Source organism: Lichenostomus cassidix, chromosome 7, assembly GCF_008360975.1.
Source record: "Lichenostomus cassidix isolate B80296 chromosome 7, HeHo_3.0, whole genome shotgun sequence".
Lineage (NCBI taxonomy): Eukaryota > Metazoa > Chordata > Aves > Passeriformes > Meliphagidae > Lichenostomus > Lichenostomus cassidix.
Window position 1 is genome coordinate 27,763,762 of NC_139488.1, and position 26,102 is coordinate 27,789,863.

At 39.7% G+C, this 26,102-nt stretch overlaps 1 protein-coding gene across 3 annotated transcripts in view; it reads right to left on the reverse strand.

Annotated features, from left to right (window-relative positions):
• MYLK (myosin light chain kinase) overlaps nucleotides 1-26,102 on the reverse strand; it is a 193,562-nt gene that overhangs the window by 27,611 nt on the left and 139,849 nt on the right. For all 3 annotated transcript variants that reach the window (XM_085066961.1, XM_085066964.1, XM_085066965.1), the window contains 4 exons: nucleotides 19,824-19,874; nucleotides 18,096-18,223; nucleotides 14,575-14,728; nucleotides 2,506-2,808 (listed from right to left, as the gene is read on the reverse strand). In XM_085066961.1, the coding sequence (XP_084923087.1) occupies nucleotides 2,506-2,808; nucleotides 14,575-14,728; nucleotides 18,096-18,223; nucleotides 19,824-19,874 (636 nt within the window). The remainder of the gene's footprint in view (nucleotides 1-2,505; nucleotides 2,809-14,574; nucleotides 14,729-18,095; nucleotides 18,224-19,823; nucleotides 19,875-26,102) is intronic.

The window sequence follows — 26,102 nt, forward strand, 5'->3', positions numbered from 1 at the left end:
GGATAAAGTCTGTTGCTAAAGCCTTTCTCTCTCTCTTTTTTTTTTTTTTTCCCTGGACTTGCAACCCTTGCATGTTCCTGCACAGATGAGCTGGTTTGCAGAGATTTACCAGAAGAGTAGGGAGGGAAGGGAACCTTCCCCACCCGGGGTAGCTGTCCTCAGACCTTCCTCAGCTCCAAACCACTCCTGCACAGAGCACATCACATTTTCCTCCCCTTTTAAGGGCTGTGTAAGGGAGCTGCTCCCAGCCAGGCTGCCGGTAGGTAATGTCTGCCAAATACTGCTTAGGCAAGAAGTCAGTGCCCAGTTCTGCAGCGACACTGCATTGAATCCACGGGATAGAAACATTTTGGTCCACCAGTGGAAGCCTAAATTATATAAGTGGAATATATCTGAGCTTCCTAAGTGCTGAGCAGCTGTGCTAAAACCTTTCTCGGAAGTGAGTCAACAGTACCAAATTTTCCTCAAACATGGTAATGCTTGCTTTAATCTATTGTGACTTACAGCCTTATTTTAGTAGCTGTTTCCTTTAGATCACAGTGAAAATTTAGCCATGCCTTTCTTCACTAAGATCATACTGACATTGCTAATATGTGCTAGCCACCTCAGTATGAAAATCAGTAATCAGACTTCCTGGCAGCCACAGAAAATCCCTTGTTACTCAGCTAAGTGTTTACATAGATGGCGGCTTAAAGTCCTGACTTTGACAGGCGCTGAACACATGCATTTTCCATTGCCTTTAATTGAAGCACCAGTAATATTCACACACTTGAAAAATCCCACTTTAGATGACTTGCTCTTTCCCCATGCTATCTGCAGTACCAAGAATTGAAATCAAGAAGCCCTGGAATTGAGGGCACAAAGACAACCCCCACTCCTGCAAACAGAACACATTTTCTTTCTGCTCAAAACAACTTTTTTGTTGCTTTTTTTAATGTTTATCATAATGACTCATACACTTCCTAGCCTTTTGTATTAAATCTATGTAAGAAAATTCTCAGTCTTAAAAAGAAAAATAGCTTGTTTGCTTTGGTCCAGTACAAGTAGTGCTTGCTCTTGGAAAAACTCTTGGAGAAGAGTCAGGTCCCCAGCTCTAGAAGGTGTTTGTCCTGGAACTAAAGAAAGAGGGCATTCAAACACAGGGAATTTTATTACAAAGAGCCAATACCATCTAGCTTCCTTCCAATTTTATTGCTACTCCTGATAATATTTTTCCCACTTTGAAGAAAAGGCACATCTTGATTTAGATTGGTTTTAAATCTTGCAAACAGAGGGCAGTTATTTCTCAGCATGCATCCCATTTAGCACTTGAAGAGAAATATGATTTACTTTTGTTTAAAAGTGTCTGTTGAGAGGCTTACACAGTTGTGTGATGCTGCATCACTTTGCTGTAATTTTGTCTTGCTTTAGCAGTAAAAAACAACTTCAGACGGGTAGTGTGGAACATTTAAAGCTCCAAAGCCCTGCATACATAGGTAAGGAGGGAGAGATGCAACACAAAGTCCACTCCTCAAAAACAGGAAAAAGGGTAAAATACATTATTCCTGGTCTGGGCTTTTTGGTGAGGTGACTATCAAAGTCATCCTTGCACAGTAGGTGGATGGAGGTGTGCACAAAAATATGTGGTCACTCTCTGCACTTGAAAAATAATGCTGACATTTGTGTATTTCAAATTTTAGTACCAGTTTCTGAATGATGTCTGAAATGATCTAAATCTCCCTATTGGCCCTTTGAGAAGATCCTAAGCAAAAATTAAGAAGTAAAAGATACTGAAAAATATTTTTAAAAGTACATGCAACTGTAATCGAAAACTCTAAAAAATATTTTTGGCATCCGTAATGCTGGAAAACCAACACGCTAAGTAGGACAGCCTTGAATTCACAGGCTGGGTGTACCAGGGGACACAAGACTGAGGTGCACTATCATTTTGGGATTGAAAGCATGGGAACTGCAGCTAGCTACAAGGTGCCAATTAATTTTCTGCTGCATATTCTGTGCTTGGCTAGCAGCAAGCACATTCATTATTTCCAAAAGCAAATTTGGGACAGTGTTTATGGTTTGTTTTTCCACGGTGCGTCCAGTATAAACTATAGTGAATCCATTGGCGTATTTCAAGTAAGCAATCAACCATCATTTTCCAGCTGGGCATGGACTGAATGTGTAACATGTGAAAGCTTTCATCTCCCATTACCTGTGCACTGAACTGCAGAATTCTACCAGCCAGCACTCACCCAGCAAGCCAGAATGAGAATTATTGCTTGCTTTCACAAGGCAGGGATTTGGGTTCCCTGAAGCCAAGTTTCCATGCTGCAGGTATGCAAAACTGGTGTGCTCAGACTCCCATATGAAGTCTGCGAAGGACTTGAGCAGAGTTACAGCCCAGCACAAGCATTCACTGCACAGAGACACAAGCAAAGGAGGGTGTGCAGTGGTCTGGCCTCACTGAGGAACTCTGAGGGTAGAGTTCATTTGAATTTAATTTTTTTTTCTCTCTTAAGAACTAACCTTCTTGTTTCTCTCCGACTTTTACCAGCTCAGACTCTTGGCTGGGCTCGCTGATGCCGTACACGTTAGCAGCTCGCACGCGGAATTTGTACTCCCGGTCAGCCTGCAGGTCCTGCACGTTGAAGGAGGTGCTGCGGCAGGTGGTGAGGTCTGTCCATTTGTTATCCACTGAGTTCCAGATCTCCACGGTGTAGGACTGCACTGCACTTCCACCGTCATAGGAGGAGCCATACCAGGAGAGGGTGAGGGAGGAGCTCCGTATGTCTGACGCACAAGGCGTTCCAGCAGGTGGGTCTGGTTTATCTGCAGAAACGTACACAAAGCACATTGTGAGGGTGAGACAGAACTTCCATCAGGGTATTCCTGGCCCTAGCAGTCCTTCTCTTTCCATTCCATTGCTCTGCTTCCCATCTTTCATTACAGAAACTATGGAGATGAGATCCAGTCACAGCTATGCCTGCAATCTCCCACAGCAGTGCAAACCGCTCCTTGGTGATTTTCCTTAGAGGACATCCCATCGCTGTGATGCACTTTGTCACAGCTTCCCTTCATTTGCTTCCACATGTCAGGGCTACTGCTCACCTTTCACAACCTCAGGAAGTGCCACTCATCCAAATACACTGGGTAGCAGAGATAGTAGAACCGATTTGTTGGCATGGGAACAAGACCTTGAGGGGTGCCAAGTTTGTCTGCCAACAATTTAGTGAACAAATTCACCTATTTGCAGCTTTTGGAAGTCTAGTGGCACTTTTTGCTCAGAAGGAATTCAACTTAGAATATATAATTTAAATACTGAGTTTTTTTGATCTCATATGCATTTTGGAAATTGTTGAGGAGGTGAAAGATAAAAACTTCTGGTTTTGCTCAGTTAGAGGATTGCCACCAATATCCTTATTTACATGAGTAGATCCAGTATCACCAGAACCTGGTGTGCAGATGTGCAGCCAGCTATGCAAACACTTGATAAAATACAAAAGCCTTGCAGCTATAGGACTTTTAAAAAATTTAATCTAATGATTAATTATCAAAATAATGTTCTTCTAAGACAGAAAAATGTGACTTAAAAAAAATTACTGGAAAATAATTGTGGAAATTAAGCACTTCAAAAGACTTTTAAAGGCGCAAACAGCTTCTTTGGAAATAATCCTCTCAGAAATAATCTAGCAAAACCTACAAAATAATGATGATGCTCATCTGGATGAACTAGTGCCCAAAGGTTGAAGGAGAAATCAAAGGATGGGATAAAGGAAAGAAGATGAAAAGAAAATAAGACAGAAAGTGTGAGATGCTACAAACACTGGCTACACTGGACATGGACTGATAAAATCCTGTCCCATTTTGCTTGTTCAAACTGCTAATGGACATTATCACTTTTGCTGTAGGAAAGGCAGAGCTGACAAAGCAGCCAAAACATACTGCAACTTTCTCAGCAATAAAAACATCCAAATGCTGGAGAAAGCTGTTGTAGACTTTGATCAAAGCCTTCCTGTGACAGACTATATCCCTCTATACTCAAATTATCATTCCTAGGAAAATTACTGAGCTGACAGAAATAGCAACAATTTGTCAGAAACATGCCTTTAGTTCTTGGACAGAGGAACCGTTCCTCTGACTGCTGTGGTTTACTCAGAGAGAGGGAAATTAGAATAGTCTGATCTGATCAAGATAGTTTACTATCAGTTCACTATTTGGAAGAGTACAAGTTTCACTGCCCAATGACTTCCCCGGAAAAAAATTTTAGTTCAGTTGCAATGAAAAATACATCTCCCTCAACAACTTAAACATATTAGAAGATATATAAATAGAAATTTTCAAGTATGAGGGAAAAGACTGAAAGAGAGGAAGGGAAGTGGACACTGAGTTTGCCACTGCATTTAGTATGAGAATGCCCAGGTGGAAGAAAAAGTGACTGCCAGAATCAGGATTATCTCTATGCATTTTGGCAACACTTGAAACACAATTCCACTAGGAGTCATCATTATACAGGACATCTCTTGTTAAACACATGTCAGAGAGCAGATGTCCTTAACCTTTGGAACAGCTTCTTGTCCTGCTTAGTGGTCACATTTTACTCTCCTCATTTTCTGGCAGAATGAAAGGGACTATAAACAAGCACAAATTCATGGTGTAGATATAATGAACTGAATTTCAGAGGAGTTGTATGATTTGTCTAAGATTAGAAAGAGAGATTGTAGCAAAGATGAGAACTGAATCTTGATCTCCTGGTGCCCAAAGAGCAGCACCACGGCACACATGGACTGTATGATTTTAGTCAGACAGTGGCAACAGCAGCTTCTTTTCACTACAACTTACTATCCATGCAGAGCTCGCTGGGAATGACTTTCTGTCCTTTTCAAAATCTTTACAGAAGACGAATATTTAGCTCTGTGTCTTGTTTTCCTCCTATGTAACCATCACTGCATCATCTCAAAATGCAGATAGAAGAACTTGAATAAATAACAGCCGATTTATCCTAAATCCAAACAGAACAGAGCAGCTGCTGATAGCAGGAGGAAAATACCTTGAAGAGAAAGCCAAGCCAACAGTCCATCACCTTACAGTGGCATCTGTTCAGTTTTGTCAAAGCAGTGCAGATTCTCTGACATCTGCTATGCACACAGGCAAACCTGGATGTATGTGTTTCTTTAAAAATAAAGTGTTAGGTTGCTTTACTGCTCTGCTCTGAATTTGTATGAAGAAAGTGTGTCTATGTTTCAGCATTTGCAAAGCATGGGAGTCTGCTTCTGGTAGTCTGCAGCACATGAAAATGCACTCTCTCAGTGCTGACTTTCAACACACTTCTGTTTCCAAATGACACTCAGGGCATGATTTATCAGTTGCCTAAGCCTCAGTGACCTCCATGAGCTCTCTTTCCATGACTCACCTAGACAGCTGCAATCCCTTTGGCCAGCATGGTTTACAGAAGCAAGGCTTAGTATGTGGGCACTCCAGAGAAAATGTTCATGGCCAAGGGGACATCAGTGGCAAAGGAAATGCTACATGGTGTTAGACTAGTATCTGCTAGCATTGGGAATATTTCTACATTCCTAACACATTTCTCCCAATAGGCAGAGATGAAAACCTGCAGCCTAGGCTGGAGTTTATTGAGCCAGAAAGATGCACATTTCTGTTTGAAGTCTATCATGAGCTGCTGCTTGCAGATCTGTTCAGTGTATAAATACTGTAGTAGCTGCTATGGGAGATCACAAACAGGAGTGAAAGCCTAATCTTTGCTCTTTTTTAATATGACAGATGTATATGTACCATTTTACCATGCTTAAAAATGATTTGATATCAGACTGGATGGTATTCTACAGTTCTGCACATTCAGAGAATCTGCAGATGGTCTCTCCATGTGTCTGTTTTGTTTCTCAACAGTTTATTCTATGGGGATTTTAAAGGTTACCCTGTATTCATCTGTCTGTATTGAAAGCTAGAATATTTTGCCAAACTACATTCCCTTCTGGAACATGAAATCTCTATCAGCACAATTAACTGCTTCAAATAAAAACATCCCATGGGTTGAGGAGGGGTGTGGAAGACAAGCACAGCTCTCTACTTTGTCCTTCTGTTTTAGTGTTTACTATACCTTTAATGTCCCTGAGCTGCCTGTCTCCAATATTCATGTCATGTGCAATTTCATACTTAGGCCTGTATTATGAGGGCTTTACATTGGCTTTACTGGATCACAATTTTGTTCTTCCTGTTCTGGACCAAACCATAGCTAAAAGCCAACATGTGAACTAGAAGGAAGGGACAGCATCCAAAATTACACTTGTGCACATTTCTATAGGAGAAGGATTTAATTTAAAATATTGAGCTCTAACTTCAGTTTCACTTTTATATGCAACAAAAGAAAACCACCATGAGATATCTACCATATGAAACTAGGGGTATTCCAGCCTTGGCTAACTTATAGCACATACACAACCCCTAAATCAAGATTTATGATATTCCAGATTGTCATGGTCAGACTGGCTGTATCCCCACAGTCCTGTTGAAGCTGGTCAGAATTCTTCTAAACTCTAATGCCTTTGCATGCAAATCTCTGTAGGAATATCAGTAGGGTTGCCCAAGCTGGCTTCCAAAGCCTTGTGGCAGGCAAAGGAGGTGGATAAGCAGCTAATCTGGCCTCAAAACTGACTCAGAGACTGTTTGCACAGAGACTGCATTAAGTCACTGAAACCAGCAGCACAGAGGAAGCAGCAGGAGCAACTCCTATGTGCTGTAAGCCATAAGCCATGCAGAGAGGAGTAGAGGGGCTAGAGGTGATGTGAAGGAAGGCTCTACTGCTCTGTAGCCCTCTGTGCTCCAGCAAACCAGGCACAGATTGAAACCCCCTGCTTCTCAACAAAGGGAGGTGTAAATTACCAGTACCCCAAGAACAAGGTCAGATTCCAGTTTATTCACTGTAGCATGTGTTCCTACAGCAAATGATAATGAGCTGGCCTCACATAAAATGTTTAAGCCACTTTAAAGACCATACCAGCACTGAAACACAAACTTGTTATTTACTCGAAACTGAATTCAGCTGTACTTCAGATAAATTCTCAGAAATATTTTGGTAAACAGGTTTTGATGTACAGCCTGAACTAAACTTTAATTAATTTGCACTTTTGCACTCTGAGAAGCATAAAACATAAGCAGACCCAGCCTTTAAATCATTGCTATTTATCAGACAAATTTGGCTTGATGTCATTGCCTTTTTTTTCAGTGCTGTATTGGTTAGAGCATGGTGCTAATAACACCACGGTTGTGGGTTCAGTCCCTGTGCAGGCCATTCACTTAAGAGTTGGACTCGATGATCCTCGTGGGTCCCTTCCAACTCAGAATATTCTGTGATTCCATGAAAATTCCTTCAGATAAGGAAAGGGACTTTTCCCTCTTCCTGCATGGGAGGAGAACCCACAGCTCACCCAGGACACCCACATAACATGAGACTGTGCTATCTAGACCTCACTGCCTTCTCCACATGGCTCTGTTTACAGAGCCCTCAGAGCACAAGAACCATTCCAAGAGACCAAAAAAGGCAGAAATCTCCTTATCTGAGCGCAGGGAAATGGCAATTGCTCTGCTACTTGCTGTGAGGGTCAGGCTGAGCCAAGGCAAGGCGATAGGGTTTGCTGCACATTAAGAGCTCACACGGCCCTGGCTCTCAAGCAGAGATGTTGTTCCAGCAGAAAGCCTCTGAAAACTGAGAACAGTATAACCACAGCCTCTGAAAAGTTTCTTTTTTTCTTTTATGAACAGAGACTGCACTGAAGCAATGTCTCTGAAGTAGTTTTCTTTATCTGTTCTCAAAATTGGTTTGTTTTCTTTCTAAATTCAGTTATCATATTACTGTATAATACTATTATTAGCTATTGTGATATTTGTCTGCCAGATAAAGAACAGACAGAAAGAAACAATCTAATTCCATTCCACAAGCTGTTTAGCCAGAGAAGGTATTTAATACGCTGCAAAAGCCAGTTGAACACTGTCCATGCCGACAGCACTGGCAAAGCTTTCATTTGAAATCCATCAGCAGGAGAAAAGCGAAACCATAAAAGGTCATAACTGAACTCACACTATCGCTGACAGGGCTCAGGGTCATGGCAGACCTCGCTGCTTTGCTTGGAAAACTACGCCCTGCAGCTCTTTTTCCAAGGGAGAGGAGTGCTACAAGTAGAGATATTATTACCCCTTTAACATCCTGTAACAAATGTACACCCTGTAAGTTAGCATATCATAGGTTTAGGATAAAGTTAAACTAGAAAATGCCTGCGTTCCCCTGCAAGACAACTCAAGAGAAACTGAAATGAACAGGAGTTTTCTACTAATGAAACAGCCTCCCCAAAAGAGCCAAGGACCCCATGGTCAAGATTTTTTAGCCCAGAGTTTGAAATTTATACCTCCCCTGTAAAATACACTGCAGAATGTTCTCACCACATTCTCACCTCCTGACAACTCTGACATAAAACTAAGTTATTTAAAAACTCCCCTTCTGAGACCTGTGGATAAAGTAGCTCACAAATGCTGGTGGCCCAGAGCATCCCTTTGTGCTGTTGGGGTAACTGAGGCATGAAAGTGTAAAATGACCTTGCCCAAGGACACACAGGAGAATGGAGCTGGGAACGAAACCAGAGCTCACCACTCCCACGCAAATGCCCTCAGCACAAGAACATCTCCTTCTGCCACAGGCCTAATGGAACAAACAAATATATAATGCATTCTCAGGAGCCTTTTTCTAAACCATCTGCTCCTGAGCCTGAATCAACAAGCTGTTCGGATTACTCATGTGCTACACATTAGGTATCTGCTTTGATAACTGATTGAATTAGAGCTCCCAAACCTGCCCACTGAAAGGCAGAATAAATTTTAGGAGTTTTCCTAGCAGGTCTATCAGTGGAGTAGTCTCCACTGGAGTGAGTTTGAGTCCTAGGAAACCCAGGTTTTGTGCAGGAGTTGTGATTAATCGTTTTTGAGTAACTAAGATATTCCTAGGATTTTACAGCAGGTAAACAACAGGGATTTTGTTGCGATTGTCAAGATATTTATTTTCTTCCTCAAGAAAATAAAAAAGCAAAAAAAAGGCTGAAGGTAAGTATCAGGAAAAAGCAACTATGCACGGAGTTCTACTGAAATTTCTCCTAACAGAAATGACATTCAAACTAGATGGTCATTCAAGGGATAAACCTGGATTAGTGTACCAGCACTGATGCATAGAGCAGTGTAAGCTGTTTTTTCTCTACACATTTTTATATTTCTGTGAATATTTAGTTTTGGTATGGCTACAGAGTTTTGCCACCATGCATTAGCAGGAGGCTGGCAGTGGAGGTTACTATACTCTTGAACTACAACAGCAGCAACATAAGACATCGCTTCCTTAACCACCAGTGTTGTTGCCCTTTAACCATAAAACCAGTGACAAAAATACTCCAGCAATCCAGAGGAATTTGCAAGGTTAAAGGTTAGAGTGCAAGTCCACCCACATACTCTTAGGAAATTCACTGCATTCTTGACCTGACTGTAAACAGGGAATCACATGGACACTGCAAGATAAAATCTAATGCTTCTCAAAAGAAGAACTTCAGAATCATTCATATTTGCACCTCTGAGCTGCAGTACTCTGTGTCAAAGTGTCTATGGATGTCTTGCTTCAGTCTGCTTCCCAGATGTCTGCATTTACTTTTTCAGAGAGGGAACACAGAATCCTGACCACTGGATCCTCTCTGTCTGAACAGTGAGCACTAAGCCAGATTCCTCAGGCACTCACACAAAATGCTCAAAGGGTCACTTATGAGCTGCTGATTTTGCTACCATGTTTGCTTGGAACAGAGTTTCGGGGCAAAAAACAAATGCTAATATAGCTTGCATATATGTGACTAGTGGAACCAGAACCAAGCCCTTCATAGCAGCAATTCTACCATTATCATCAATAACTACTGGAGTTAGTGATGATCAGACCTTGTCCTCAGCTAAACTTGTGTTCTCTCATTTGTGCTTGGAAAGACTTTGCTCACACAGATTCTCCTAAAGGCATAAAAGTAACACCTTTTCCTACTAAAGGCATAAAAGTAACGCTTCCAGAGAAAGAAACTTCCCCATCCCAAGTCAAATATGGAATGGAGCAGAGGAGCAGGTATTAGTGAATTCATGTTATACTACTTGCATGCCTGTGTGCAACATGCTTATATATATTTAGCTATAGATATAGATAGAGATATTGATAGATATAGATGATACATAGATATAGATAGATATAGATATAGATATAGATGATATAGATGATATAGATGATATAGATATAGATATAGATATAGATATAGATGATATATACACAAAAAATACCCCACCAGGAACAATACAAATCCCAAAGGATTTATAAAAGACAAGCAAGGTTGATCAAAATCAGTCCCCCAGGTAGGTAGCACATGTGTTTCTACTTCTACCTTTAAAAAAGTAAAAGACAGCACTAATATCCAAAGTATCCACCAAAAACTAATCATCAGAAAGCCCCTGCATAGTAGGCATGGAAACATGAAGCAATATGCCCAAAAGCATGAAGGAAGATTGTGGCATAGCTGCAGAACAGACTATTTCTCTAATGCCAGACACCCTTGTTTAATACTGTGTTATTCTTCTGACTCTTTGTCATAGTATCCAGCTTTCACCAGCATGAAAACCAAGTTCCTTTTTCAAAGATGATTACAGACCCAGGTCTATCACACAGCTAGAATGTTCAGAATCATAAATTTGATAGATATATCAATATACATCCAATAAGTGGCATGAAAGGAATGAATATTCTTTGCTATCACTGTAAAGTGAGGGTTCTACCTTGCCTAAATCAGTCATATTTTACACTAAGCTCATTGTTGGCTCATTTAACAGCTTTGGCAACACAACTCCACTTCAATCTGACACCGTGTCTGCTATAAATCATTAGCTCAATCTCACATCAGGCTGTTTCGATTTTGGAGCAGAAACATGTTGCAAAATCTCCCTAGAGAGATCAGTCAGCTAAGGAAATTGCTTATTTAAGAGAGCTGTTCATAACAATAGGGAAGAGCTCAACATGGACATTTTGGGACCAGTCAACCCTTTGAAAGAGGACACTGCTTAACTTGGATGTCTCACAGAGTTGCAGGTCTCCCAATATTATTAGTTCCTGTACAAAGTGACACAATGAATCACAAGGCTCATTCCTGTGGCTGAGTGTTGTGTGCTCAGCACCACATCTTATTTAAAGTCTCCTCTAACTTGTTTATGTATCATTGCATCTGCTGTGTGGACTGCATACAGCTCACACTGCAGGCTGAGGGTAAAGGACATTTTGTTCATTGATATTCAGGAAAGGAAGAAAAAACACTTAGAATAAAGTTGAGCTTCTTTCAAGAGCACCCTTTCCCATGGCCCAAACTGCATCAAATCACAAATTATTCAAATGCTTTAAGTGTCAGAACCCTTTCACAGTTCAACTAAGATTTCAGTTGAAGTTGAGTCTGACAGTTAAATTTAAGACTTTAAGAGCAAAATTCAAAAGAATGTAGGGCATTTTTTTTCCTAAATATGATCATTAAAAGTAATTCCTACAAATTATACTCAGATAGAGTTTACAATTTAGACTCAGGGTTTAAATAATAGCAGGATCATTTCTGATTTGAATCCTAGCAGATAAGCTCAATCCTTTGTCCTCTGGTTGGAGGTTAAGTCAATAATGGTTTTTTGTGAAGAAAAGTCTTTGACAACTGCAAGTATAAAACCAAGATCCAGGCTGGTCTTAACTATCCTCAGGAAGGTCTTTAGACCTTCTGTTCAAAGCAGGATCAGCTATAAGGTCAGATCAGATTGTTCAGATACTTATCCAGTCTGAACTTGAATACCTCCAGGGATGGACACTGCACAACTTTTCTGGGCAACCTGCTCCTTGACATGTGTTACAGTCCAAATTTAATTTGAAAAGTGCTTATTGAAGTCTTTCACATAAGAAACTTTCCCAACCACATGAAGACTTTGCAATGTACATGATTGTAAGAGGTAATAATGAAAGAAATACATCTTTATTTCCACATTTATTTCATTTTCTATTTTAACAAATGTCTTTGTTTCGCTAAAATTCAGAACAGCCAAGCCTGTTAGCTAGCCCTTTGAGAAATGCAGCTCTGGGTCTGCTCAGACACACTCCTCCAGAAAGCAAATGTTCTGTATTTGTAGTTTCCGTGTAGTTTCAACACATTCAAGGCTCAGCTGTGCAGTGTGGTCAGAAAGCAGCATTTTGAGCACTCAGTATACACAAGGATGTGCCTTTTCTTGGTAAACTTACAGGGAGGCAGCTCACACAGAGTTTAGAGCCTTATAAAAAAGAGCTGAGGCAAACAGAGCTGATCTCTAGCACCAGAGCATTCTCCACAAATGCTTGTTATGAAAGTGGGGTCAGGGCAGGGAGGGCAAGTTTCTTCCCAGTACTTTGGATGGAGCAGAGAGAATGGAGAGGCAGGAATTTAGGACTAAGGATGAGCTTTGGTAGACTCAGAAGTCTCAGGTTTTGCATATTCAGATAAACATTGCTTCCCTATTTTGACTGACAGCCTTTAGAGAAAAGTACCTTCCAACTTCAGCGAACATTTAACACCTCTAAAGGTGCAAACAGTGCGAAGGATTTTATCTCAGCAGTGAGATTCTAACCCACTTCCTAGAAGGACGACATTTCTGCTCCCTTTTCCCACATTTTTGAGTGCCCGGATGGAAGAATCTGGCCTTAAAATGCATGTGTAGCAAACTAGGAGTCGTGAGACCTTGTCATGCCTCTGGCAGTGCTGACATCAGCGAGATGTTTCACTGAAGAGCTTGGCAATTTTACAAGATGGAATTTATTCTTTTTAGTTGGAAACAGGGAGCTTGTCATCAGCCAAAACACATGGCAAACTTCTGCACGCTGTAAGGATGCTTCACCCAACTCTCCCAAAAGCATCTCTGGGAATCCCACGGTTCTCTGGCACATTTCTTAGTGAAGAGCAAAGCAGAAGACTGAGATGTAGCTTTATAAGGTTATAGAATTCAAAGACTTTCAAGCCAATTAACTCCAAAGGATATGAAACAGTGACTTATATAATAATGAGTCAAGGCTCACAGAGTGACAAGATAATAGGAATTGTTGGCCTTGTGAAGCTAAAAAAAAAATCCATCTTGCCCAATAACCTGCTACAGTAAGCAGCCTGCAGCAGTTGCCTAGGGAAGAGTGAAAAGGAGGGAAATGTAAAGCGCAATTAATCTCCTGCCATTCTTCTAGCTGCTATCAGTTGTGTTGGGGTTTTGGAGCCAAAACCCATACCCAGACCAATGTATATGGTTATTCAAGGACCAGTGGTGTTTATTTTTAACCTAGCTATACTTCTGATTTGTATAACCCACTTTTGGAAGGAGTAGTACAATTTATCCATGCATCATGGGAAAAACACTGATTCTATTTCCTTCTGTTCTTGAATTCTCTGGCACATTGCTGGAATCTACTTGATATTTATACTCTTTCATTCAGTTATCTTTTAACTGCAATGAAAGCCACAGACTGGATGAAAGGAATTAATTTGAATAATCAGGAAGCCTCTATTGACAATATGTAGAGCAACATGCAATTGAGGGACACTCACTCTGTCTCAGTGGATATTATACCTCAAAGTGTGATTCTTCTCATTAAACTTTTATGGTATTCACTGGATTGCTGGAATGAATCTCTAGTCCACCTTGGGTTAAAGGTGTTTTGTCATTGATTTCATCTGAGTCAGATACTCATCTTTGGCCTCATGCTCACGTTTCTTGCCCTGCTCACAGCCACGTGGCTGTCAGGGCACCACCTTAAGTGATAACCTCTCTGCAGGCCAAGGTAACAGAGCCCAGAAACAGACTCATCCCACAGACTAATATTTTAGCCAAATCACCATCTTTGCTTGTAGAACTCCCCTGGATTCCCCTGCAAACTTTGCTGTGCATCCACACCAAGGTGGGTTCCATTAGCCCTTTCAGAGCTCTAGATTTTGGCTGATCCTCACTAGGCTGCAGTTTTATCTGCAAACATCCTGCAACTGTCTGCCAGTCTACAACTCTGTGCAGCTGTCCACAGCCTGCTACAACAAACCTGATGGCCTGGGAGTGTCATCTGACAAGGCTGCTTGAAGCTTTAAAAGACCAGTGAAAAAGCCCACATATGAAGGGCTCCACATTCAAAACAGAGCGCCTTTACCCTCTGCTTTCTGTCACTGTGAAACAGTAGACCATGGGAGGAATTTAAAATTGAGACATCAGCTGTTTTTATCTTGTGAGGGGATTTTTTTTAAAGCATGAGCTATTTTATATATTTTATACCTTCATCACCATGGAATTAGTAATTTTTCCAAACACAGTATAGCCCTACTGATCTTGCTTATAGTCCTTATTACAATGTCACTGTCCATTTTTAGAAGTACTATCTTTTTATTTCAGTCTTCTTAACTGATTATTCCATTTTACCTGTTGCATATCATTATATAAAATGCAAATGTAGGCTAATGTCTGAAGAAGAAGTATATATATAAAATATTATTATGGACTTACCAACAACTGTAAGGTTGACTTGTGCTTGTCTGCTGCCAAGTTTGTTTTCTACAACTAGAGTGTAACATCCACAGTGCTCCTGCTTTGTTGATGATATTGTAAGCTTGCTGCTGTTTTCAGCATTCTCAATTTTAATATATTCATTTTCTTGAATCTGCCAAATTAAAAATAAAATTTAGTGAAAGATTCTTTGTATTTGTATCTGAAAGAGCTCAAAGCACAATACAATGTTATCATATGGAGGGTTATTTGCAGATAACTCTATTACAGAATAGAAGTGAATATGTGCAGCTGGTAAACTGCAATCAACACCAGTCATCTAGAAATGCAGTGGAACATTATAAATGCTCCAGTCCTGCAAAGGCAACAGGGAACACTGGTGTCGCTGGAGCCCCACTCAGGAACAGGAGTTTCACTTTATAACGTCTCTTTGAAAGTGCAAACTGAGTAATTGTCAAAAGAACAAACTTTGATCTCACGTATCTTAGAGAAACCACAGAGGAACAAGGGTTTAGCCTTAGTTCATTTGCCATTCTGCTTTAGAGGCCCAATGTGCAAACCATCCATAGCTGTAACTTGTGCCCTCCTGTTTTAACCAGGTTTATTCTGTACTTCCACACAAACCAGGGTAACAGTTTCTTGGGGTTTGAACAATTGAAGATGATGTTGTATGACATGGAGATATAACGCTACAGCTGTACAGAGAGACATTCAAATAGCAAATTGAGCTTTCCTATAGCATTTTTGTTTTCTGGAGAAGCAAAAATCAAAATCTCTGCTGAATACCATAGGCATATTGTGAACTAGTTTTTAATTGAAACGGAGCTATCATAGCATAAATGGCCAAGGTGACATAGATTTTAATCAGTATTAGCTTGAGACATGACAGTTCTTTAAAAACCTCATAATGCAACACTGCAATTATAGAAGCTGTACGCTGTGTTCTTATGAAACAGACAACATAATGTCAATGCCCTTCTTCCTCCCACCACTTCCTTCTTAGATAAGTGACTTTTCCAAGACATTCTCAGAATTTAATTAAAATTAAGGCTATTTAGTTTGCCTTATCTTTCATATATTCAGAGAAGAAGAAATTAAAAGTTTAAGAACAGGACTTTCCCTGCTCTGTCCTCAACGGAGACAAAACACGTGCACTGCAATATGCCCAAAAGTAACCTGAGAAAGATTCTTCTACAGTAACTCAAATAGAAAGATAGCAAATGGAATTATGTAGGGTTAAATTATACTGAAAGTTGTTCCACCCTGCCACATGCTTCTGAGATTCTAAACTATCTTTTATGTCTTGCTTCATTAAAATTAGTCAAGGGGTGATAGTAGAACTAGTTCTGCATTATTCAGAGAAAGCCCTGAAAAGATGCAGAGAAATCCTTAAAAGGATGCAGAGACAGCCCTGAAGGGATGCAGAGAAATCCTTGAAATGATGCAGAGACAGCTCTGAAAGGATGCTCAGTGGCATGCAGTGGTTGTGGGGAACATGGAGTTGGATCCCTGTGATCCTAAAAGAAACTCACTGGAGTTCTTCAAGGAGCTTCAATAGCTGGCAGTGTTGAGTGGTGGACTTTGTTCCTCCACTACACTGCCATCACATACAACATGTATGGGTATGGGTCACAGATTCATGACATTCCCTTTCCTCAAGCATTAGATATTCTTTTGGACTATACTTGAGAGAGGCCACTGTGGCTCAGCTGCATCTGAGGCAATATGTGGAAGAAACATGGAGAAGATGCAGCAGCAAACAGCGACAGGGCTGAAATCACAGCTCACGACTTGCTGGATCTGCTCAAAAAACAGCTACAAATAACTCCCAGTAAATTGTCAAAACACTTGGCTGGTTTTCACTTTTAGGACTGGGAATGGAACAGAGTTCAAATCAACCACATTTACAAATGCTTAAAATTAAAAGCATAAAAGAGTGTGTGGTGAAGCGCAAGTGAAAAATAAAGGAAAATTATGGTGCAGCACAGGACAAAGTAAGTGGCTCCTCTTTTAAATTAATAAATGAGAGACTGCTGCCCTCACTTGTCCTCCTACAGTGTTTGGTAACCTTCCTGAAGATTTTTTATTTTCTATCTTATTCACCATAATGAATAATTTAAAACTTTTTGTCATTTTAATTTATGATTTTGCAATACTTCACTTTGTCTCATAGTTAATAACTAAAGAAGAAAGTATATAGATGGTAAAAATAGCATTTTACAAAGGAAAAATATGTTGAATCACTGATTATGGATCTGATATGGGCAGTAGGAGCTGCTAGTCCCTGTTATAACACAGATCTAGTATATAGAAAAGGCCTTAAAATCTATGTAAATAGGATCGCTTTATTCAACAATCAACTCAGAATTCTGCACAAACCAGAAACTCACTTTTGAGGGGTACATTTTACCTAAATGTGGAGACACAGCTTAGCAAAATCAAACACTGAATGTCCCTGAAGTTTCTGAGACCTGTTTTTTGCAGAAAGGAGTGGTTAACTCCAGTCTTGAAGCTGAAGAAATTAAAGGAAATATAGGAGTTCAGGAAAAAAATCCACCCTTTTCCCTAAAGTAAGAGGTTATTTGGAGTTAGAAAGGATGGACTCTGGAATACCCTTTGCACTAACAAACTGTTTTGAATTCTTTCAATTAAATGCTGACACATCTGGATTTAGAGTCTAAACTTCCTTCTAGGAGAAAATATTTTTATTTATGTTCTGTAGAGTGCATAACAAGTTCAAAATGAAATAAACAGAATAGAAGCTACAGTAGATATTTATATTTGCTCTGGCCTAACGTGACACTTCATCGTCCAGTCTGAACTTGCATATGGGGTTATTTGATTTAAAGTGGTTTGATTTTAAGTAGCTTTGTTAAAGCAACCCTCTTTAGAAACTGCCCTTATAGTCACAAGTGATATATTTTAAAGATATTAATTCAAATAGAAGGAACTTTAAACCCAGGGAGTGAGGGCACTGATGGCATGGATTGCTGTTGTGACCTGAATGGTGACCTCTGTGTTGCAAGACAATGCACTCAAGCTTTTCTATGGTATTTTGTCTTCAGATATAACTAGATCCAGCATCAACAAAAAAGAGGTCATTTTTGAAGGAGAGAAATGTCCTCTGTGACAGATACTTTTCACTTACCTGTAACTGAAAGGTGGAATTAAATCATATCCTTTAATTCATGGTCTAAGATTTTCACAAAGAAGTGATCATTTGTTATACTAGGGAACATGCAGCAAAGAGTTAAAACTGGAGCAAGAAAGATTTGGGTCTGGGATTAGAAAAAGTAATTCTACCAATATGGAGATTTAAGCACTGCAATAATTTGTTAACGGAGGTTGTGAAATCTTCATTAGTGAAATGTTTTTAGCAGAGGTGAGGAAAACATCTGCAGGAATGACATGGACTTTGCCAGCTCCTTGGGAAGGGAGATGGACAAATGGGAGACAGTCATTGGTGTTCCTTTCCAGCTCTACTTTTTCAATGATTGTTAAGAGACCAGGAAACTATTTACCTGCTTACGGAATTTCATCCAGGTGCAAGTTATGGGTGCTGTTCCTACCACCTTGGCAAACAATTCCACTGCTTCACCTGCACGGACTTTTCTGTCTTCTGGGAACTGAGTAATCTGAGGAGGAGCAGCTGATGGGAAAAAGTAAAATAAATGAAATATCCCTTTAAATGACTGTAAGTTCTCTTAAAATTCAAAACACATACATAGCTCAGCTGTTTCAGAGCAGCATTTGAAATCCAGATTACCAGTTACCTGTTGCTCGCAACGAAGAAACTTCTGTGGATTTGTTCATTCCAGGGGAGTGAAACAATAACAATCTACCCATTCAAAGTTTGCTCATGCAAGACCAAGATACAGACATCCAAAAGACAAAAACATTGGCACCTACCACCAATTCCAAATATACAGTTTATGAAATTTTGTTTCGGGTTTTTCAGAAAAAAACTTCCTTTTGCACTTTTTATTTTTGAAGAATGGCTCCAGCCATCTTCTTATCAATTTGCATGTGTTGAGGAGATCTGCAAACCTGCTCCCTGTTGTCATCAACAGCATTCAGAAAATTTAAGACTCGAGATCTACTAATGAAGATTCTCGCTTCAGGAACCAGACAAACACTATGTGGCACATAAACATCACATGAGACAAGGAAGGAAATTGATGTCTTTCTCCATCATGCTAAAGTTTTTCATGAGCAATGATGGATCTTTTTGTTTGTGTATCACAGTGCCTCTTTTAAACCTCGCAGTCCCATTCATGTCCCTCTATTCATGAATCAGGCACTCCTCCCTCTCTTCCCTCTCACTGCCTGAGAATCAATAGATGGCAGAACATCTCTTCTGCTAACAGTGCTCCTTCCTGGCTCTCAGTTGTGGTGCTGAGCATGTCAGACCCCTGCTAGCTGCTAAGGACAGATGCCAGAAATATCACAGGCTGGACAACTCCAGGGTGAAACCAACACTGTTGCTTATAAAAGCAGCATGATAAAAAAATATTCTTGTGTGTGTGTATTGGAGGGGAAGGGGGCAGACTTGAGGATATTGACAGATACGGTAAGAGGCATTCCCTAATATTACAATGACCTCATTGCCAAATGTAACATTCCTTTCCAAAGCACAGGGCTACTGGGCATGGCAAAAGTGCTTTCTTTTCCTTTTCAAAGTAGTTAAAACAAAGTGGGCTCCCCCCCACCCCGCCAGACTTGACCTTTTAAAAGTGTTTTTGTTTTAAAAATATCAGAAGGAAATTAGGCCAAGGTACATATCTGGGCTAGAAAGCAGCTCAGACAGTTTAAAAGTCTGACAAAGATTTAAGACACTGAGAAGAGGTTCCTACAGAGGAAATTTCCTTGTAACTTTAAATATAGATATCTTTGCCTAAGAGACTTCAAACATATGAACAGGTTACTGTAATGCCAGTGACGAGAAAAAGCAGAATCTATCACCTTCTCTGTGGCAGCTATTAATACAGAGGATTCTGTGATACACAGGAAAATTCCTTTCACAGAAAGCCAAGGTGTGTTGTGGATGTGCACAAGGACATAAGTTACACACTGCTGACACTTCGTAGGATCTTGCTACAGTCTATATGAGAGTAACATGTTTGAATGCTCATAATTTAATTCTTAACGTAAACAAGTTTGACTTACCTACCATTTAATCACATATGCAAACAAACTTAGTAGGCAAACAGCTACACTTGTAATTGTGGGTGACACATGCAACAAATTACCTGCTTTTGGAGGAGTCTTTGGAGCTGGTTTCTTCTTCACTGTTGCTTCACCTAGTTAAAAAACAACAACAAACCATGTGAATTTAAAGGTGAGCTTTGGAAGGTACCAGACTGACCATAGATATCCATAGCAATACTTTGTTGGCACTTGAAAATATAGTATGTTCTTCCAGCACATTAAACTAAAGTATGAAAAATACCTTTAAAAAACACTTTCATTATCCTTAATGATCCTCAGAATATTCACAATAGAAGCTGAAACTTTTAAAAGAATGAAAGAAATGTGCTACACAATCTCCCATGATGTGTCATCCTCCATTCCTTATAGCAGTTAAACAGGTGAAAACACTGGGCCAAGATCCATCTCAGACTGGATTGCTGCTCAGGTTTCTAGCATAACCAATGCTGAATGGGCTCAGTTAAAAGTAGGGTAGCTAACACCATGTGCTACTTCTCGTACCATTTGTGAGCTCGCAAAGAAACAGCAACATACCAAAAGTAATTATTAGTACCACTCCTCTGCCTCATCCCCTTCTGTAAGCAGGGACACCTTTTTACTGTACTCTCAAAAGAAAAGGTCATAGCAACAAAAATATGTCTTAGAATTTGAAATCTGGACACATAAATTTTCAGAAGACAATGTTCTACAAATGGTGCAGGGTAAACAGAACAGTAGAGAAGACATGTAGGTAGAAAATGGCTACTAACTATTTTTCACAAAACAAGAGCTAGAGGTCACCCAATCAAATTACCACATAGCAGGCATAAGAGAAACACCAAGTTAAATATAACATCCATAAGCTACAAACAAGTAATGTTTTACAATTATAAATTGTAAATTCTACAACATAAACAAGTTCAAAAGGACAAATTAACAGGAGTTATGTCTATTGGTGGCCATTAAATGAAACTGTCTGGATGCCTTCAAACCACTGAATTCCATAAGTGAAGGAGTTAATTCCTTCTAGAGCATTCTTTTTTTGCCTGCTATTCTAAGTATCCTGGTCAGAGAATGGCCTCTGCTGCGAAAGAACATTTCTTATTTTCTTATGCTCAACTAGGCAGCATGATTGAAGCAGTCTGGCTTTTAAGATGTTATTGCCTCCAACGGAAGCAGAATGTGCTAAGTGTTTCTGAACATCTGGCAGACTATACAGAGGTGCCTAGTGATAGCCATAACAGATGCAAAAGTTTTGAATTTTTTTGTCCATTCTTTGCTTTATTTAGTTATTTCAAAGTAGAAAGGCACTGAGCAGCAAAATATCTTCCCAATTTCACCAAACCAATAAAACCAGGTTTTTGATTGTAACCCTTTTGGCTGCAGCAAACTACAGGCTGTGCATGATACCATGGAACACATCATGTGATGCCCCATGGAGCTCCGGAGCCACGAGTTGCAAAACCACTCTAATGCTATAGCTCAAGCAACAGACAGATTGATTCTTGGAGTAACTGGAGATAGTAGGTGATGTGGTACAGGATGTGAAAAGACCAAATGACTCAAAAAATATCTAATGGTTTAGCTGTCAAAGGCAGTGTTTATTCAGTTCATTCTGAAGAACATTTCACTATGCAGTGAACACAGAAAAGTTTTTTCCACCTTCTTTTTTATAAACTTCCATTTCATAGTAATTTTCTCTAAAAGCATGCTTGGCTTATATATGCTCTGAATTTCTTGATTTTGTAGCCACCAGAAACATAACAATGGAGAGCTGGGATATTGTCACAGTGCTTATGGCTGAAAAAAAACCCGAATAGTTGGATATTTCCCAAAGAAGTCTTTCTTTGGCAACTGTCAGCTCAACAGAACTAGTAGAAGGTTTAGATAAGTACTTGTGAGGTGTTTGTGCGTGTGCTGTATTCAACATCAGATTCTCTGCTTTTCTCTAAACTGAAATGAAGAAGCTGTTGGGTCTCTTCTCAGAGCTGCAACGGCTTTTAATACAAACTACAATGACATGAATTTGGTTGCTTCCACACTCCATTAAGCCTGATATGAACAAAGGGCAACAAGGATGAAGAAAAAGCATGTTTGCCAGTGCCATCTTCAGTTGCAGATACTGTTACTATTTTTCAGGGAAAAAAAGCAAATTCCTGAATCCAGTGTGATTTTCACTCAGTTATCAGCTCTTGGCCTACACTGTATATTTGTTGCAGTACCTTAGTTAATAGACAAGGTGTGTGCATACAGGGATAACTATGCTGAAGCCAGTTTAAAAGACCCACACCTCAGGGAAGATTTCCATAGCAGCAAAGCAGAGAACATGAACTCATCACTTTGTTCAGCTATGGCACCGATTTTTATATGTAGGTACCATTTTTTGTTTAAGTTTTACTTTTTACCCACCAGGACATTATATTCACTTAACTGAGGATACACAGACTGTCACTGGACTTCATCAAGCCATGCAGATTGCCAAGGGTTGCTGGAAGGTCTGGCTGAATATCCTGTTTTGCAGACACAAATAGCCCTGAGCAGAAATGAAAGGCTGGGCCAGAGTGGAAGAGGATGAGTACAAGGACAGGTCTCTGGCTCTGTGAAGCTGACTTCTTTGGCTAATAGTGTACACTCCACTGTTCTTAGATCTTCCTTAAGAATACCAGCTCATCTCATGCATCTCTTTGAAATACAACTTTTTTTTCCAAAAGCTGCTGGAGACAGTGAGTGAAAAAAATCTAATAAGATTACTCAAAGTTGACAAGGTCAAATGATTGTTTTCATTAAAATATTTGAGCCTCTTGGAAATGTTAGTTCAAGTCTGCTTGTGCTGCATTTTTTTTTTTTAAGATGGTTTGTCTTTCTTTTGGTATTTACACTGAAACAGGCTAAAGCTGAAAATCAGCCTGGAAGTAAAAGGATGAATATTTCCCCCTTAAATGAATCTGCCTTCTAGAAACAGCTTAACATAAACATTACAAGGTAGGTTTGCCTCTTACAGAGCTTGTTTTTGAGTGGGGGGACATAAAGTAAAAAGGGGAAAGACCCCATACAGGCTGATAGCTGTCGGGCATTTGGTTGTGCTCTTCCTTTCCCTGATGGTGCAGTTGTGAGAGCAGATATGCTCAGAAGCCTCCGTCTTTCTTTTTTGCTTCCCTTTTTTGGAATTTTACTAAAAATAGGAATAGCCCTCCCCCGAAATGGCTCTCTGCACAACTTGCTTTCATAAAGCATGAAGTTAAACTCTTAGGATCTGAAAAAAACATCAGTACTCAAGATAGTATTTTCATCCAATCCATAATTCCTACTGTCTTCCCTGAGGGACATGCCTAAAATTATGTACATGTCTTCTGTAGTGATGGATTTCAGCACCTGGTAAACAAGTACAGTTAATACCTAACTCCATTAACATAAGGAACAAGACATATCCCTGCTTCTGTCTGCTTGTGGAATAGCCTCATTTTAGCTCAGGAGAGCACAAGGGTTAATGACATACACTACAGGCACATGGAAAACCATTTCCCCTCCTGCAAAACATGTCAAGATTTCATCTTTTAAGAGGAACTAAAGTGGGTTTTTTTCAGTGTTTTCAGAGTTCAAGAGAAACTGAAAAAAGAAGTCATGTCTGTAATGTGTCAGACTCCATGGAAATAATATTTATGGAAGGCCCAGATTCAAGTATCTGCTCCTTCTTCCCCATCTCACTTGGATCCTTCAGGCTCGTGGGATGTGAGCTCATGAGGTGTCTCTCTCCCATATGTAAATGAATCCCAGTGTAACCTCCTTCAGACGCTTCTGGGGATAGATACCAGGGTCTGAATCAAAAGTGACTGTTCCTTGTAAACCTTTACCACTCCCTGCTTTGCCAGAAAGCATGGAATGACTGAGAACTAGAAGTACAGAAAAAAATAAAACATTTGGCCTTGTGGTCAAGGTAATGAATTATTCTGTTCTATCCTTGCTTCTGTCACAGACGCAGTTGATGGTACAAAAACTTATTATGGATTTTAGCACAGACAAGATGAAACAGGAGAAAAATGATGGCTACAATTGTAGCAGAAAAAGACAACACATCATTACCTACCAGTTTATTCATACATTCATGAACCTATGCTAATTGCTAGAAAGGAAAGTGACAGACACAATGCACCAAACACCAGTAGCTTGAAAACTTCACCAAGGTTTGGAAGTTTAAACAGTTTCACTTCATTGCTTTTCAAAGAGAAAATTTCTTACAATGTTTCCAAATAACTGTTTAGTATCTAAATACAATAAAACAGAAAGCAGCTCTGTCTTAAATTTGATGACAAGCAGAAATTAGAAAGCTAAATTCCATACAAGTCAGTTATTTGAGTTTGTGTGCTTCAAAACAGTTTTTAAAAGCTTTTATTTTATTTTTCATTAAAAACAACTGTCATTTTGTTGCAACATCCCATATTTAGTTTCTAAATCATGCCAAGATTGTCCTCTCATTGAGACATATACAGCCTCTGCTTTCTGAAAACAAAAATAAAACCCAGGAAATACTCACTTTTGCATTCCAGTCATGAGAGCACTAGCATATACCAGCACACTAACAGCTTCAATAATATTGTCTGGTACACTGAAAATAACTTAGTATTTCAAAACAGCTTAGCTGAAGGACTAAGCAATTCCATGGCAGTTTAGTAGCACAATTCTTGAGCAACTTCTACAATTAAAGCAAATCTGAGCAGCGCAGAAGAGATCCAGTATCAGGTAGAGCTCACAAACAACCCAGGCCATGTGAAATTCTCTAAGAGCTCTGGTGGGAGCAAGACAGCAAGGTTAGTTTCTTAAGTGTAAGTTTAATTTTCACCTTTATCATGTCCTGGGAGAATGTCTACAATTAGATACTAAAATGCTGTGCTCAAGGGTGTAGGGATAGGAGCCTAAATTAGTTGACTATCCTGCTACCCAATCTGTTCTGTAGGAAAACATTGCCCGGTCATCTGGACATTCAAATGGTTTTGATTCAATGGCTCCAAATGGTTTCAGTGGGAAAAGCTAGGTGTTATATGGTTTTGCATGTTAATTAAGCCAATGGATTTAGGTCCCTGTTTTATAGAGAAGAAACTTAATGTTTCTATTACATGCCCCTGATGTGCAATTTCTAGTCAATGACTTAACTGGAAATTAATGAAGCATGGCACCTCTTCAGTTCAAGGCGACATTGCAAAAACTATTCATTTTTCTCTGCATGAGACAGTCAATAAACATTTCTGTCTTCTTCTGTCAACATACTGATATGTAGGATGAACTGCATGAAATACACATGGAAAATACTGTTCTGTGCCAACATTAACTCAGAAAATATCAGCACAGTGAGAGCTGCAAAGTAACTTGGCAGAGATTCAAAATGTATGCCCAGCATTAGAGAAACAGTGCTGAACTGGGCACTCAGGAGAAGGGATTTGGACAACAAATTAGTGTTTCTCCATTGCTCATTTTATACATACAGTAACAGATTTTTTTTCATCTATTGGAAGCAACCAACCTTCAGAGTCACCAGGTTAAATCTTGCATTGTGTTTTTACCTCAGCCCAACTTGGCTGTCAGGCTTTGTGGCACAGCTATTCACCCTTGGACCCTGAGCCTGAGGAATGAAGGAAGCACCTTTCATAACTTAGAGTTTCAGAGAAATCCTATTTAGGTCTTAAAAATAGCTAATGGCAATTTGATTTACATGTACTAAGAGAGGAATTTTCAGCTTAGGAAAAAAGATTAATTTTTCCATGAAAAGTTTGGTCAGAGGCTTCCCTGACAATGTAATTTATATTGTTCCAACACACTAAGTACTTGCACTCACTGTGCAGAAAATGTCTTGGATCTGGCAACAGCCAGGAGCAGAGCAGCATGAGCCTTCTGGGAAGTGAATGGGACTGAGGGAACAGGCTTGGACAGCCTCATTGACCCTCAAGAGCATCTCAGACTATCCCAGCGACCAAAGAGGTCAGCAGTACTCACAGATTGCAGCTGCTCTCCAGTGCTCTCATTTCTGCAATTAAAAGAACATCTCTGACCAGAACAGTAACTTCCTTAGTAATTGAGTTCTTCACTCTGAAAGTGACAACTTTTACTTAGGACAAAACAATCTGACATGAAGATTTTGAAACATTTTATATCCATCTATGCTGTGTTTCATATTATTTTCATAGAACGGAAATCAACAGAAAACTTGAAGTGTTGACTGATTTAGTTATGGATTAACTAAACTGGACACATCAAGTTTAATGTTTTAATGACGTTTTCTTAAAATGGTGCTTGCAGACTTGTATTCTCTTGTTTATTGAAGAGTAAATAACAGAACTGCATGCTAACCA